Source organism: Nansenia antarctica (genome assembly GCF_963989245.1).
Source record: "Nansenia antarctica genome assembly, chromosome: 10".
Classification (NCBI taxonomy): Eukaryota; Metazoa; Chordata; class Actinopteri; order Argentiniformes; family Microstomatidae; genus Nansenia; species Nansenia antarctica.
Window position 1 is genome coordinate 10,713,196 of NC_137680.1, and position 17,394 is coordinate 10,730,589.

The window sequence follows — 17,394 nt, forward strand, 5'->3', positions numbered from 1 at the left end:
TGAGCCAAGCCACTGGGGGTAGTGGTGGTCTAGTCAGTGAGTTGGACTTGTGATCGGAAGGTTGTGAGTTCAAATCCCGCCTGAAGCCACACCACTACTAGTGTGCCCTTGGGTAAGGCACTTAGCCCTCAGTTACTCCAGGGGGAATGTCCCTGTAATTCGTAATTGTAAGTCGCTTTGGATAAAAGCGTCTGCTAAATGGCAAAATTATTATTAAAATTATAAGCCTCGCAGCTCAGTGCACATGCAGGAAACACACAGTCAGAGGTCGTAGGTCAGTGCGGATGTTGGTTGGGTCCGTACGGGCCCTGGTTTCCACAGGGCTGGCTGCCCAGAGACACAGGAGAGATCATCATAATACTGGTCTTCAGGGTTCGAGTTATGTGGGAGCCAATGGGAGCTGAGCTCCCATAGAGATGGTCTGAGACTCTCTGAGCTCCCATGAAGGCAGTAAAATCAAAAATCTGTGGGGGTCGCTAATAATACATTACCACAACTATTATTTGATCAAAATGTCAATGTAATGAATATTATTTAATTTATATTATAAATACTGTAAAATAAACACGTTTTCCAAAAGAGCTACGCGCACCATTAATCTCCTGTGAATTACAGTAGGCCGTTGACTGCCTGCACTTCACCACCAAGACACCATGGGGCGCAGTAGAATATTGTGCAACAGCAAAAGGTTGATTAATCAGCTGTGCGGTAAACCGTTGGAACACACAGTGCACAGCTGATTAATCAATTAAACCAATAGAGTGAGACAGGATATGTTCATATACCAGTTGCCTTTCAGGAAGTAGTGAGATCGTGCACCTAGCCTATTATTGAGAAGCAAACATTCATTCATTAGCTATACAGGAGTATATACATACAGTAGCTACCATGCCGACCAAAAAAAGGCCATTTTTGACCCTCTCCCGTTCATCCAATCTTGGATAAAGAAAGGACTTCGGACGTCAGCATCATGGGTTCCAGGACCGCGACCGCAGCCTACTGAAAACAGACCACTTTGGTCTATCTTGTCTCCGTAAACGTAAGGTGGCTTTTACTTTTTACTAACCTAGTGTACATGTATTTTTCGCTCCTTCTGTATAGCAAAAATAACACAATTATTGGCCGAGATACATGTGTGACTATCGCTTTTATAGCTGTTGTTTCATGTGGGGCTGTTGATGTGGTGAAATGAGTAGCCTGCAGCTGTAGCGTCAGGATATGTTGGTATTTGAGGAGGAGGATGAGGATGAGGATGATGTTTCGGTACCGGTACCGTTTTTAAAGTATCGATTTGTCACCGGTATCGAATAAAACCCAAACTGTACCCAACCCTAACTATATGTTTACATGCCAACTAATTAGCTAATTCATTTCTGTCATTTAGAGCTGAGGGGAGCAACAGAGAGACGGACAACAGGACAGTAACAGAGAGACAACGGGAGAGGAGAGCAATAGAGACAGAACTGAATGCACTGAACCTTTTTTTTATTCTTTGCATTATTAACACTGTTGTGTTATTGTGTTATTAAAGTGTTTAAGTGTTTTATGGTAAAGCATTATGAGTGGTGTGTGTGTGCAGGGTGCTCGTGAGTTGTATATTTTGTGGAGGGGGGAGGCTTGTGTATGGGGGCGGGGGGTCCTCACACAAAGGAGTAGCCTAGGGCCACTGACCACTTTAATCCGCTACTGCCTATAGCTAATTAAAACTTGTAAGTCCCATCGCTGTGTGGGCATGATTCGCGCGTGCATGAGAACATTTCGCACTGTTATTTTGGAGACCCCCACAGAGATCAGCTTATAACTCGAACCCTGCTGGTCTTGGGGGACTGCCGGTGGGAGGGGTGGGTGTATATACACACAGTCACACACACACACACACACACACACACACAGGCGTATGTTGACGTTTTGCTGCCTGTACGCTGACAGAGCTGTATGAGACAGTAGGGAGGGAATGACTGCCTCTCTCATCGCATAGTCAGATAACAGCATCCAGGCATAGCGGGATGAGGAGAGGCACTGATTTAAACCATGGATTAAGATTAGTCATCTTTAAATCTTTTATTTTATTTTACATACCTACCAGTGGTGTAGTCTAGTTTTTTGTAGTGGGTATAATACTGTGATTTTTCCCTCCCAGCCTCATATCGTTGATTTCGGAATGCCATAAAAATAAATCTGTGCTCACTGTCTAATGTTATATATCTAACATGACATGTTATAAGGCTGATCTGTGCATGATAGTGCTGCATTTTGACATAATTCATGTCGCATTTCCCCCCGTTGACTGGTGTAGTCAGTCCCAATGGTCCAAAAGTCAAGTGCTTCGTAACACAGACAGGGTGAATTTTATGAATGAAAGTGTGAAAGTTCTGTCACAAAACGCTGTTACGTATCCTCGATTCCTCACACATTTACAAGTGGGTATACGGAAATCCTTGGCCTTTCCTAGTGGGTATACGGCATAGTCCTGCGTATCACCTAGACTACACCACTGAGAGGCACTGATTTAAACCATGGATTAAGATTAATAATCTTGAAATCTTCTATTTTATTTTACATACCTACCATCTTAGGAGTGCTGAGGGAATGTTTAAAAAAAGAACAAGGAACAAAAAACAACTTAAATAGAAACTAAACTTGACATGCAACATTCTCCGACAGTCTCCTTGACCGTAAACAAGTTGGTTAAGACATTCTCGTCTTCTGCTGGGGGCTTCATTTTACACATGTCTCTCGAAAGGTGAGAAACCAGCTGGACATGTCTAAACAAAATATGCTTTCTTCTCCCACATCTTGGTTAGAGTGAAATCTGATGCGCCTGATCTCACATAACGTGATAGGACAGAGCTAAGAAAACACAGGTACAATAGATAGATAGATAGATAGATAGGTAGACGGATGGATAGATAGATAGATAGGTACTTTATTGATCCCCGAGAGGAAATTAAGGCATAAGAGCAGCTCACATCACAAACAACCAAACAACAACAACAAAATAAAGTGATTGATTGATAGATTGATGAGCAGATACATAAACAACAAAACTTCCACCAATCACATGTCCACACTTCCACCAATCATGTCCACACTTCCAAGTCTCCACCAATCACATGTCTACACTTACGCCTCCTTCACCAATCACATGTCCACACTTCCATGTCTCCACCAATCACATGTCTACACTTACACCTCCTCTACCAATCACATGTCTACACTTACACCTCCTCCACCAATCACATGTCCACCCTTCCACGTCTGCACCAATCACGTCTACACTTCCAGGTTTCCACCAATCACATGTCCACACTTCCAAGTCTCCACCAATCACATGTCCACACTTCCACCTCCTCCACCAATCACATGTCCACACTTCCACCAATCACGTCCACACTTACACCTCCTCCACATGTCCAGACTTACACCTCCCACCCTTCCACATCTCCACCAATCACATGTCTACACTTCCATGTCTCTACCAATCATGTCCACACTTACACCTGCCCTCATGTTGTAAGGTAAGAGTATAGGTGAGAGTCAGACTCTACTCACTGTTCAGAGACCAAAGGCCCAATCCCAGTTCACCCCTGGGTCCTACCACTTAGCCCTACCCCTCCGTTTTGTGCGTAGGAGGGGGTAGGGTGTCCCGATTCTTGTTGGTATCGAGGGGTAGGGCGAAGTGGTAGTTGACCCTCCAAATTGAGGATTTTTTCAGAGGCACACTCCAAAGCGAGGGTTAAAATCGAGTGTTGAAATCTCCCAGAATGCCTAGCGAATCATCTGCAAGATAATGGCACATTATCGAACATGCAACAATTTAAAAAAAAGATTTTCTTAGTTAATAAAATGGTTTAAAAATGTCTCCAGCTAGCTATCTAACATTACAACAATGTTTTAAGGCTGATTTGTGCATGATAGTCCCACATTTTGACATATCTCCATTTAATTTAAGTCCAGCCGCGAAGTTGTTGCACCTGTTACTGCTCCTCTAATATCAGTGCAGACTGGCAGGGTAGGAGCACAGGCTGCTAGCCTACAGAGCACCACTATTCTGTCATGAACTGGCCTGGTAATGAAGCGTTGTTCTTTTGTATTTGATGACTTGTTTGAGCGATTGATCGCGTGAAATGCGAGTGTCGATGCTTTTCTACTGATACTACGGATGACGTATCAGGGTCTTGAAGGGTTATCCCATTTCATATGGGATACGATTTCAACCGCTACCCCTCGTAACTCTGTTCCGAGGGGGCAAGCCGAAAAGCGAGGGGCACTCCAAAACGAGCGGTAGGGGTGAAAATAAGAAATGGGAGTGGGCCCTAGTCCCCAGGGGAAATGTTTGGATCAGACCAACCAGACATGTGTTTGAGCCTACTGGGCTGCAGCAGATCAAGCTGTTGTATATGTATATGTTACGGTACATGTGGGAACACGGTACATGTGGGAAAACTAGGGTTAGGGTTAGGTGCTACGTCGATTTGGTACATGCTGGCATGTCTAACCCTAACCCTAATCCTAATCCTAACCCTAACCCTACCCCTAACCCTAACCCTAACCTTAACCGTAGCACCCTAGCACCTAACCCTAACCCTAGTTTTCCCACATGTACCGCGTTCCCACATGTACCGTAACATATATATGTATAAATGTACAAATGCCTCATTGGCAAGTTCAAGATGGTTTGTCTTGAAATGGGGATACCTAAATGACGGGGACGTTGTGTGTGACTGTGGCACTGAACCACAGACCGTGCAGCACCTCCTGATATGCCCCCTGCTGGAGCAGCCCTGCACAGCATCGGACTTGGCAGAGTTCAATGAGAAGGGACAGCAGTGTGTTCAGCAGCTGTGGTTGAACCACATCTAGCCGAGCCTTGTAACTGACTCTCTTGTGGACACAAAAAGAAGAAGGCAAGTTCGAGAGGTTTCAGTCTTTCAGTCTTTCAGTCCCACAGCTTACAGAGTGTTTGTGCTTTTGAACTTCTGTTCAACAACAAGTGGTCTTCTCTCAGGCCTTCCTGACGATGCGTCCGCTCTTCCTCCAGTCGCGCGCCCTCTCTGTCCGCGTGGGCTGGCTGCTCACACGCCAGGCTCCCTGGCAGACTCTGGCACTGAGGAGGAGGAGGAGGAGGAGGAGGAGGAGGAGAGATACAATATACACTTATATATGTTACGGTACATGTGGGAAAACTAGGGTTAGGGTTAGGTGCTAGGGTGCTACGGTCAGTGTTAGGGTTAGGGGTAGGGTTAGGGTTAGACATACCAGCATGTACCAAGTCGACGTAGCACCTAACCCTAACCCTAGTTTTCCCACATGTACCGTATTCCCACATGTACCGTAACACTGATGGTTCGTAACGTCCAAACCTCCTGATCACTTCTCCTGCAGTGATACTGACTATCAACGAGTGGTAGTCTATGGTGCACAATGGCCCAATAATGTTTGGGGCAGATTAATTCTGACGGACCTTATTTCAAAAAGGATGTTGTGTTGTTCCATATGAGTAGGCCTATTGAATCTATGATTGACTTTAAATGCGAGCTTTATAGAGGATTTATTTGATCCTGGGGGATTAAATTAACATCAAATGTACATATCATATAGGCTACAAATGTTGGTTATGCAAACCGAATGCAGTCAATATGTCTACAACAAGGAGTGAAGGCTAATGACTTTGCTCCAAACGCTCTGCGTTCTGCATTTCAGGGTCATTCCAAAGATTCCAAATGTTGTTACTTCAAAGTCTACTAGACACTTTCAAAGTGAAAGAAACATTCAGAAACATTTACATTTACGCCCCCTTGCTGTGGCCCACATAAAATTAGCTCAAATGCAAACATTTATTAATGTTTACTCATTTTTGGAATGTATTTCCAATGTGGCCAGCAACATGCAAAAGTACATGCTGGACCTTAAAATATACAGCTCTGGAAAAAAACAAGGGACCACAGAACAATTCTCAGCTTCTCTGTTTTGACTATTTATAGGTATGTGTTACCTACTGATACATTTCTCCCAAATTCCAAATAAAAATATAATAATGGAAACTAGATCATGTTATGGGAATGTTTATCACTGGAAGGGACTGATCAGGACCAAGAGAAAAAAGAGGAAGTCGCTGAGTTGGTAGTGACAGCCTAATCAACAGTGTGTAATTTATTCATAATACACTATTGGCCGGTTTCACAGACAAGGCTTAAGCCTAGTCCTAGACTAAAAAACATCTTCAATGGAGATTTTACATTGAAAGTGTGATTTAGTCCAGGACTAGGCTTAAGCCTTGTCTGTGAAACCGGCCCTATAAAGTGTACTAAAGTATACTGGACACAATTATTGCCTGGGACTGTTTTCATGGTTTGGGCTAGGCCCCTTAGTTCCAGTGAAGGGAAATCTGAATGCTACAGCATACAATGCGATTCTAGAGAATTGTATGCTTCCAACTTTGTGGCAACAGTTTGGGGAAGGCCCTTTCCAGTTTCTGCATGACAATGCCCCCATACACAAAGTGAGGTCCATAATGACATGGTTTGCCAAGTTTGGTCTGGGAGAACTTGACTGGACAGAGCTCTGACCTCAACCCCATCGAACACCTTTGGGATGAATTGGAACGCAGACTGCGAGTCTCAGTGCCCTACCTCATTAATGCTCTTGTGTCTGAATGGGAGAAAATCCCTGCAATCATTCTAAAAACTAGTAGAAAGTCTTCCCAGAGTGGAAGAAGCTTTTTCACACAGGTCTTTCAATACACTTTCTGATATACTTGCAAGGAAGTCATTTGGGTATAAGACAGGTCCCAGCCATGGAAAAACTGGAATTACATCCACCTCAATTAACTAAACTACCAATGCATTACATTACATGGGAAGAAGTTGAACTACCCTGAAGCTACCGCTGAGAGAAACACACAGTACTCTGTCAACGTAAAGCTACTGTGAAAAAGTAGTTCACAACTCTTTCATCCAAAACACCACAATCAGACACCGACATCGCTGTCAGAGAGAAACACATGAGGTGGACCAACCTGCTTAGCAGCAGGGTGAACCAGGTTGTCAAGAAGGCATGAAATATTAGGGTTAGGGGGTCAGGGGGTCAGGGGTCAGGGGGTTCTTATGCTTGTAGTGACAAAGGAAGGAAGTAAATAACTCCTGGAAAAATAACTCTGATTTGAATTTAGTGTAACTGGAGCAAAATGCACCAGGTGTTCGTGACGTTAGAATGATAAGGTTCTATCTCCATTTTTGTCAAAATTGAGTTATTTTTACATAATCTGATCCATTAGGTGTTTATTAATGCCCGTGTGGTGTTATTTTTAAAATGTTGACATTTTTGAGTTAGTAATTAATAAAAGACAAAGGTTCCATCTCACAAAACATAATGGAATGTAAAAACTTTGACGCTCAATATCTCTGAACTGCCCTAAACGGAGATAGAACCTTATCATTCAAAGCTCACGTGTTGTGGAACTACTCCCCAGCACCATTCATATCATATGTGCGAACACAAACAACATAGTTATTACTTCAGGATTATGTTTTTCATCTTTATAAGAATAAGCAACCCCCATTCAATGCTACACATAACCACATCAGGTTGACAAACACTGACATTCAGCCTTTTATTAACTCTAGATTGTTGTTTTTTATGCTAATAACCATTAGTGTTAACCATATATAATGCAATGTAATGTAAATGTCCAATGCCTGTCTTTCTTTAAGCTGTTCAGGGACTGAATGGATGAAAACTAGCCTACTTGGCTAATTCTGGTGCATTCTTTGATGTACCGGTACATTGTCCCTGCCAAATTAACAATAAATAAAATAAGTCCCAGTAGGCCTACAGCTGAGTTTGTTTGTTCGTGATTGAGGTGATCTAATAGTAATACTACTCACTTTAATTTGGGTTGTAGTAAAATCATACGTACCTAGAACGTCGCAAATACAAATGCAATTTGATGACTCCTTCGTCCAGATGACAGACACTGATGGTTCGTAACGTCCAAACCTCCTGATCACTTCTCCTGCAGTGATACTGACTATCAACGAGTGGTAGTCTATGGTGCACAATGGCCCAATAATGTTTGGGGCAGATTAATTCTGACGGACCTTATTTAAAAAAGGATGTTGTGTTGTTCCATATGAGTAGGCCTATTGAATCTATGATTGACTTTAAATGCGAGCTTTATAGAGGATTTATTTGATCATGGGGGATTAAATTAACCTCAAATGTACATATCATATAGGCTACAAATGTTGGTTATGCAAACCGAATGCAGTCAATATGTCTACAACAAGGAGTGAAGGCATTTCAGGGTCATTCCAAAGATTCCAAATGTTGTTACTTCAAAGTCTACTAGACACTTTCAAAGTGAAAGAAACATTCAGAAACATTTACATTTACGCCCCCTTGCTGTGGCCCACATAAAATTAGCTCAAATGCAAACATTTATTAATGTTTACTCATTTTTGGAATGTATTTCCAATGTGGCCAGCAACATGCAAAAGTACATGCTGGACCTTAAAATATACAGCTCTGGAAAAAAATAAGGGACCACAGAACAATTCTCAGCTTCTCTGTTTTGACTATTTATAGGTATGTGTTACCTACTGATACATTTCTCCCAAATTCCAAATAAAAATATAATAATGGAAACTAGATCATGTTATGGGAATTTTTATCACTGGAAGGGACTGATCAGGACCAAGAGAAAAAAGAGGAAGTCGCTGAGTTGGTAGTGACAGCCTAATCAACAGTGTGTAATTTATTCATAATACACTATTGGCCGGTTTCACAGACAAGGCTTAAGCCTAGTCCTAGACTAAAAAACATCTTCAATGGAGATTTTACATTGAAAGTGTGATTTAGTCCAGGACTAGGCTTAAGCCTTGTCTGTGAAACCGGCCCTATAAAGTGTACTAAAGTATACTGGACACAATTATTGCCTGGGACTGTTTTCATGGTTTGGGCTAGGCCCCTTAGTTCCAGTGAAGGGAAATCTGAATGCTACAGCATACAATGCGATTCTAGAGAATTGTATGCTTCCAACTTTGTGGCAACAGTTTGGGGAAGGCCCTTTCCAGTTTCTGCATGACAATGCCCCCATACACAAAGTGAGGTCCATAATGACATGGTTTGCCAAGTTTGGTCTGGGAGAACTTGACTGGACAGAGCTCTGACCTCAACCCCATCGAACACCTTTGGGATGAATTGGAACGCAGACTGCGAGTCTCAGTGCCCTACCTCATTAATGCTCTTGTGGCTGAATGGGAGAAAATCCCTGCAATCATTCTAAAAACTAGTAGAAAGTCTTCCCAGAGTGGAAGAAGCTTTTTCACACAGGTCTTTCAATACACTTTCTGATATACTTGCAAGGAAGTCATTTGGGTATAAGACAGGTCCCAGCCATGGAAAAACTGGAATTACATCCACCTCAATTAACTAAACTACCAATACATTACATTACATGGGAAGAAGTTGAACTACCCTGAAGCTACCGCTGAGAGAAACACACAGTACTCTGTCAACGTAAAGCTACTGTGAAAAAGTAGTTCACAACTCTTTCATCCAAAACACCACAATCAGACACCGACATCGCTGTCAGAGAGAAACACATGAGGTGGACCAACCTGCTTAGCAGCAGGGTGAACCAGGTTGTCAAGAAGGCATGAAATATTAGGGTTAGGGGGTCAGGGGGTCAGGGGTCAGGGGGTTCTTATGCTTGTAGTGACAAAGGAAGGAAGTAAATAACTCCTGGAAAAATAACTCTGATTTGAATTTAGTGTAACTGGAGCAAAATGCACCAGGTGTTCGTGACGTTAGAATGATAAGGTTCTATCTCCATTTTTGTCAAAATTGAGTTATTTTTACATAATCTGATCCATTAGGTGTTTATTAATGCCCGTGTGGTGTTATTTTTAAAATGTTGACATTTTTGAGTTAGTAATTAATAAAAGACAAAGGTTCCATCTCACAAAACATAATGGAATGTAAAAACTTTGACGCTCAATATCTCTGAACTGCCCTAAACGGAGATAGAACCTTATCATTCAAAGCTCACGTGTTGTGGAACTACTCCCCAGCACCATTCATATCATATGTGCGAACACAAACAACATAGTTATTACTTCAGGATTATGTTTTTCATCTTTATAAGAATAAGCAACCCCCATTCAATGCTACACATAACCACATCAGGTTGACAAACACTGACATTCAGCCTTTTATTAACTCTAGATTGTTGTTTTTTATGCTAATAACCATTAGTGTTAACCATATATAATGCAATGTAATGTAAATGTCCAATGCCTGTCTTTCTTTAAGCTGTTCAGGGACTGAATGGATGAAAACTAGCCTACTTGGCTAATTCTGGTGCATTCTTTGATGTACCGGTACATTGTCCCTGCCAAATTAACAATAAATAAAACAAGTCCCAGTAGGCCTACAGCTGAGTTTGTTTGTTCGTGATTGAGGTGATCTAATAGTAATACTACTCACTTTAATTTGGGTTGTAGTAAAATCATACGTACCTAGAACGTCGCAAATACAAATGCAATTTGATGACTCCTTCGTCCAGATGACAGACACTGATGGTTCGTAACGTCCAAACCTCCTGATCACTTCTCCTGCAGTGATACTGACTATCAACGAGTGGTAGTCTATGGTGCACAATGGCCCAATAATGTTTGGGGCAGATTAATTCTGACGGACCTTATTTAAAAAAGGATGTTGTGTTGTTCCATATGAGTAGGCCTATTGAATCTATGATTGACTTTAAATGCGAGCTTTATAGAGGATTTATTTGATCATGGGGGATTAAATTAACCTCAAATGTACATATCATATCAATGTTGGTTATGCAAACCGAATGCAGTCAATATGTCTACAACAAGGAGTGAAGGCATTTCAGGGTCATTCCAAAGATTCCAAATGTTGTTACTTCAAAGTCCACTAGACACTTTCAAAGTGAAAGAAACATTCAGAAACATTTACATTTACGCCCCCTTGCTGTGGCTCACATAAAATTAGCTCAAATGCAAACATTTATAAATGTTTACTCATTTTTGGAATGTATTTCCAATGTGGCCAGCAACATGCAAAAGTACATGCTGGACCTTAAAATATACAGCTCTGGAAAAAATTACGTATGTGTTACCTACTGATACATTTCTCCCAAATTCCAAATAAAAATATAATAATGGAAACTACATCATCATGTTATGGGAATGTTTATCACTGGAAGGGACTGATCAGGACCAAGAGAAAAAAGAGGAAGTCGCTGAGTTGGTAGTGACAGCCTAATCAACAGTGTGTGTAATTTATTCATAATACACTATAAAGTGTACTAAAGTATACTGGACACAATTATTGTCTGGGACTGTTTTCATGGTTTGGGCTAGGCCCCTTAGTTCCAGTGAAGGGAAATCTTAATGCTACAGCATACAATGCAATTCTAGAGAATTGTATGCTTCCAACTTTGTGGCAACAGTTTGGGGAAGGCCCTTTCCAGTTTCAGCATGACAATGCCCCCATACACAAAGTGAGGTCCATAATGACATGGTTTGCCAAGTTTGGTCTGGGAGAACTTGACTGGACAGAGCTCTGACCTCAACCCCATCGAACACCTTTGGGATGAATTGGAACGCAGACTGCGAGTCTCAGTGCCCTACCTCATTAATGCTCTTGTGGCTGAATGGGAGAAAATCCCTGCAATCATTCTAAAAACTAGTAGAAAGTCTTCCCAGAGTGGAAGAAGCTTTTTCACATGTCTTTCAATACACTTTCGGAAGTCATTTGGGTATAAGACAGGTCCCAGCCATCCAGTAAAGGTTTTTTCAGTGGTTCTTACCTTTAGCCCTGGATTTGCCTCCAACTCTTTATTATTCATTTGAGAATTGTTGTCATCACCCCTCAAAACAATGCTAAGTTATAACAAAATGCTGATAAAAACGGTTTATATTCAAAAAGCAGATTTAATCTATATGCAATACATAACGCAAGACAATTCAATTCAATGGAAGTGTACTCTGTTTGACCACAAAGAAGCAATTCTTCATTCAACAATTACAAACAGTAATAACCACAAATCAATCCCTACTATGGAGACACATTTATGGGCCAAAATGGGATTCCATTAAACATGGTATAACTACTAATTCAGAAACATATGTACACATTTACATTTTTAAAAATGCAATGAAGATATGTTTGGCAGACAATGCACGACTCTTGACCGGTACAATAAATACTCCTCAAAACCTGAACAGCTTGCCATTTTGACCTGCAAAACGTTTTAATTCAAAATGTAATAGTCCTCCCAGTCTCCTTTCCAAGGGTATGGTAGAACTGGGTAGTTACCTCAAAAACCCAGGTCATATCCCTGTTCTTAAACTAAGCACTTGAAAAGGCAACTTTACAACAACTTTATTACTACAAGGCTGCTCCAGAAATGCCACAGATGAAAATATCTAGATCGGTAAAGACCAAGAGGAAAGGTGGACAATTTGTAGAGGTAAATTACACGTAAACTAAGTTCAACAATGAAGATTTACTGAGAAATGTTTTTCAATTAACGGTTACTAAATAAGACGGATTGGACCTCAACCTAGTATATTTCAACATTGTTAGTTCTGCTCAATACTGAAAAATAGCAATTTATGTACAGCCAGTGACTGAAACATACAACCCTTAGAAGCTGGGGAAAAAGACTTGAGGCATTCTGTCAAAATGAAAATTACATATTGCAAAAATGTATAAAAACCGAGCAGGTATACTGTAGCTACATACATTGTCTTGTTTTTCCTTTTCCAGCATTTTAACATTCACTCATATCTTTCACAGGAGGACAGCTTCTATGGCCTCTGTGTTCAACATTTTCCTTTAGGAGATCAGCTGAAAAAGAAGAAAATCAGTCAGTGTTGTATTGATAGGTGGATATATTATGGTCTTGAGTTCTTGTTTTATTTCAGGACTGCTAATTCTTGATATTGAGGGAGGCCAAGTAACTCACTGTTTTTACTGTCGCCTTGATGTAGTCCTTTCTGCTGGCCAGGTCATACTCTGGGTATGTATCGTACACCTGAAACAAACCTTACTGTGTGAGGAGTGGTCAGGAGTATTTTACAGTTAAACCAACTGTACCTAAGATGTTAAATCTCTGAGGGCTGATGATTAAATATAGGCTACCTTTTGACAGATCTGCTTCATGGTCATCTCCTCCAGATTGGCCTCTTTCAGCAGTCCCTTGACTGTATCCTTCAGCTGCTCATCCGACGGAGGCTTCTTGATCATTTTGATCAAAGGTTCGTCATCGTCAGAGCTGTTGTCTGCTCCTATTTTTTATTTTAAACCATGACAAAAAGTAAATTACAATTATTCTGGCTTTTACATTACAATAACAAGATAGACTTAAGAGTATTTGGACAACTTCTCTCTCTCTGTATCCACCAAAACAGATTGCATGGCACTAATATGGGAAGACGGATATATGGACGTAGAAAGTCTGCCACATAGTTTTACCTTTGTCTGTAGTCGTTTTCCGTCTGTTACTGCTACTGTCGGCTTTCTTGGTCTTTGCAGCTGGCTTGACTGGTGCTGGCCTCTTGGCTGCTGGTTTCTTTTTTGGCTGCAAGTAGGACAAAACTAATATTCAACCCATGAGATCACTCTATTACATCACTTACCAGCACGACCAGTTCTCATTCAATGCCAAATAGGAAGGGCGCATAGGAAGGGAAAAGCATCCATCTGTTGGACAAATCAAATATGTAACACGGTCTCACCTTCTCCTCAACTTCACTGTCGCTACCTTTCTCATCCTCATCTTCCTCATCTTTGTTCGAATCAGACTCTGACTGGTCAGACATTTCCTTTTTCATCTTCTTTTTAGCAGGAGCTGCCTTCTTCGCTGGCCGACTGGGCTTCTTGGCAGGTGTCCTTTTCTTAGCAGTAGCCTTCCCTTTGGCTGCTGTTTTTGACTTGGGCTCCTGAATTGAAAGAAGGGTTACAATTAAAAGAAGGGTTACAATTTAAATAATGAAGCAAGCTGCCTCTTAAAATAAATTCTTCCTTTGGATGAGCCGCTATATGAATATCCTCTCTCCAGTCAGCATTGTCATAATGGGACAAGTGTGTGAAACCACAACATGTATAAAATATCAGAAGCCATAAAGCCACAGAGACAATGGGAAATGAAGCTGTGAAATACTTTTATCTTACCATATCAGCTTAATTCTTTTACAGAATTCACCTCACCTCATCTTCCTCGTCGTCGTCGTCATCCTCCTCCTCGTCATCATCCTCAGCAGAATCATCAGTGTTATCTTTCTTTGCCATTTTCCCACCCTTATTTTCAGGGTCTGAAAAATCTAGCTCTACCTTGACTTCCTGCTTGTCCTCTTCCTCTTCGTCATCGTCTTCGCTGCTGGAGTCTGTGACGATGGCTTTAGATTTGCTCTCCGCTTTGAGCTTCCTGGGGCTGCTTGACGCACTCTTCGGCTTGGCCTTGGCCTTTCCCTTAGTGTCTTTGGCTGAGATGTTCTTCTTCGACTTCTTCTTCTTCTTTGAGATGACAAGCTGCAGATGGGATAGAAACAAAGTTACATTTTCTCAAGAGAAGTCATTGGTTAAAAGCAGACCTGGTTAAATAAATAGTGGAACTATTGGAATAGTCCAAAAAAGGCAAAACCTGACATGGTTGGAAACATGGGAAATATAGTGAGAAACAGCAGGTGAAAAATAATCAGATCTGTAGCTCACCTTTCCTGTGATTTTTGGTGCCATGAGGAACGTCAGGATCCTGTCGATGAGGACTGACTGGTTTCCTCCCTTCTCTAGGTCCAATACCTTACAGATGGTCCTTAATCTTGAGTTTGTTATTCTAAAAATAACAGAATAAAAATCTGTAATTCGTTTGTTTAAGTAATAATAACAATGTTAGTTGGAGTCACATCAACTTGCATTAGACAACTTTTGAATGTGCTAGTCCCATATTATTGTCTATACACACTGCTCAAACAATTTAAGGGAACACTTCAAGGATATGCCTCCCCAGACCATCACTGACACACCAAACTGGTCATGCTGGATGATGTTGCAGGCAGCATAACATTCGCCACAGCGTCTCCAGACTCTTTCACGTTTGTCACATGTGCTCGGTGTGAACCTGCTCTCATCTGTGAAGAGAATGGAGGAGCTGGGCTACCTGTGAAACCTTAATGAGCTGCAGGTACCGCCTCATGCTACCAGTAGTGACATGGGCACTAGCAAAATGCAAAACTAGAGAAAAATCTGTCAGGAAGGATAAGGAGAGCGAAATGGTCTGTGGCCACCACATGCAAAACCATTTCCTTTTTGGGGGTTGTCTTGCTGTTGCCTCTCCTGTCCACCTGTTGTCACTTTCATTTGCACCAAAGGAGGTGAAATTTATTAACAATAATTTACGCTTCCTAACTGGACAGATCGATATCCCAGTTTAATTGACTTGGTGTTATACCGTGATGATTAAGTGTTCCCTTATTAATTTTTTGAGTAGTGTAGTATGAGTGGGCAATATCTTAATGTATGCTCTCTCTATTCCCCTCCCTATCATACTGTGAAGAGCTGCCCCCTGCCCTCTTACTTCATCATCTTATCCCTCTTTTTGATGTAGGAGTCACTGTCAACCTCAAATGCGAAGCCGTTGAACAACCGCATGTTTTTCCTCATTGTGGCCACCTGAGGGAGGAGATGACCATTAATGTTAGACAGTATATATTATCCCAGCAGTTTAAGAAATACAACTATTTACACAGGCGTGAAAATTCAGTTTTTCATTCAGTGGGACAGAACATAACTTTATTATTTCATTTTGATCAAACTTTCCCCCTCGAAAAGTTGTACACTTACAGCTCCTGGCCTATCAAAGAGGATCTTGTGGAGAGGTTTCAGATCTGGAACCTTCATCTTACCAATGTGGTGGTTCGACCGCGCAATATCACCCAATTTATCTCCACAACCTGAGAGAATGGGGAAAAATGTAGAGTTCAGACACAGAGCTTTTATGGTTTAGTGGTTGAGTATGTGAGCATGGTTTCAAATCCAGAGGGGACACTAAAGACAATAAACACATAGGAAAGGTTTTCTTAGCTATACCTGTACCTTACCTATAATATTATTGGCTATACTTATACCATACCATTTTCAATCTTCAGCCGCTCCTTCGGTTTTGAGATCTGGAAATCCAATCTCTGCACAGTCTTTTTCTCCCTCTTTCCTTCAATTATATCGCCTACAGCTGCAAGCAGAGCAGAATCAATTAACATTCATCACAACTGGTTAATCAACTGTAAGCAAACCAGGACTGTGGATTAGAGGTCAGCACGGGCCTGAAACCTCAGACCGCGCCCGGCCCTACCCGACGAGCTAAGCATTTACCCCGGTCCAAGCCCTACCCGGACCCGAAGCCTATTTTCACTCTCCCTTTGCTAGCTGAGATTTTAGCTTCTCCATCTTGATCCTTGCTGCCACTCTCACTTTAGTTTTGTTTTTTTTACGGCGGGAACGCTAAGTGTGTCTGCGTCAAAGAGCCCGGCAAATTACAAACAAACAGATCAGATTAAAAAGAGGAACACAGGGGCCTGTTCAAATGAGTGGCATGTTACAGAACATTAAAAAAACAACTGTCCATCCATATTACTAATTATGTGTCTGATGCAGAATAATGTGCTGTATACTTCACTATACATGGAGGGGTTGTGAAGGTAACGTTTCCCCATAATGAGTACACCCGTCCCAGTTTACTGGCTATCAATATAGGGTGCGTTCGTAAATATGCTCTTGAAATCTGATCAGGATTCATGGAATGCCTCTTGTCCAATCAAATTACTTGGTCCCTTTATGACGTTGACCCCAGTGCACCCTCCAGCATTCTCAGAGTGAATTTACGAATGCACCCTTAATAATAAGCTGGAGAAGGAGAGTCATCAGTTGCCTTCACATACCAATTCCTCTATGACCCCGTGGTTTCTGTTGCCAGGCACCCATGTCCGCCTGTCCTTTCTCCGGGGCTTCATCCTCAGAGACGGATGTCTTCATCCTCCGGATGTCGCCGTCCTCCTCCATTGGTTCATCCTTCACTTCACTCATGTTGGTACTCTTTGCAACATCTGATGACATACCTTGCAGGTGTGAGAGAAGGTAGCCATCATGAACAAAATGTGTGATTTCATCACCTTTACATTTCACCTTTGAAGAGTGCACATTTAGTTGAAGTCAGTTTGCTTTAAGTTGAAAATGAGAATAGTGTTGAGTAAATTACAAATAATTTCAATGTAGGTATACTCATCAAATACTGAACTATTATCGGTAACCATTATTAACGTAACCAGCTACGGGTTAGTGGGGAATCAGTCAAATTGCTGGGGT

The 17,394-nt window shown here is 41.5% G+C and overlaps 1 protein-coding gene across 1 annotated transcript; it reads right to left on the bottom strand.

Moving 5' to 3' along the window:
• Positions 1-12,206: 12,206 nt before the first annotated feature.
• dek (DEK proto-oncogene) lies at positions 12,207-17,099 on the bottom strand. Its single transcript, XM_080540684.1, has 11 exons — positions 16,971-17,099; positions 16,166-16,264; positions 15,877-15,986; positions 15,611-15,705; positions 14,749-14,869; positions 14,245-14,565; positions 13,773-13,976; positions 13,510-13,615; positions 13,177-13,322; positions 13,001-13,069; positions 12,207-12,882 (listed from the first exon to the last, which is right to left on the bottom strand). Exons 1-11 carry the CDS (start codon positions 17,089-17,091, stop codon positions 12,871-12,873), a joined length of 1,404 nt encoding a protein of 467 aa, XP_080396810.1. The 5' UTR covers positions 17,092-17,099; the 3' UTR covers positions 12,207-12,870.
• Between the last annotated feature and the right edge of the window lie 295 nt (positions 17,100-17,394).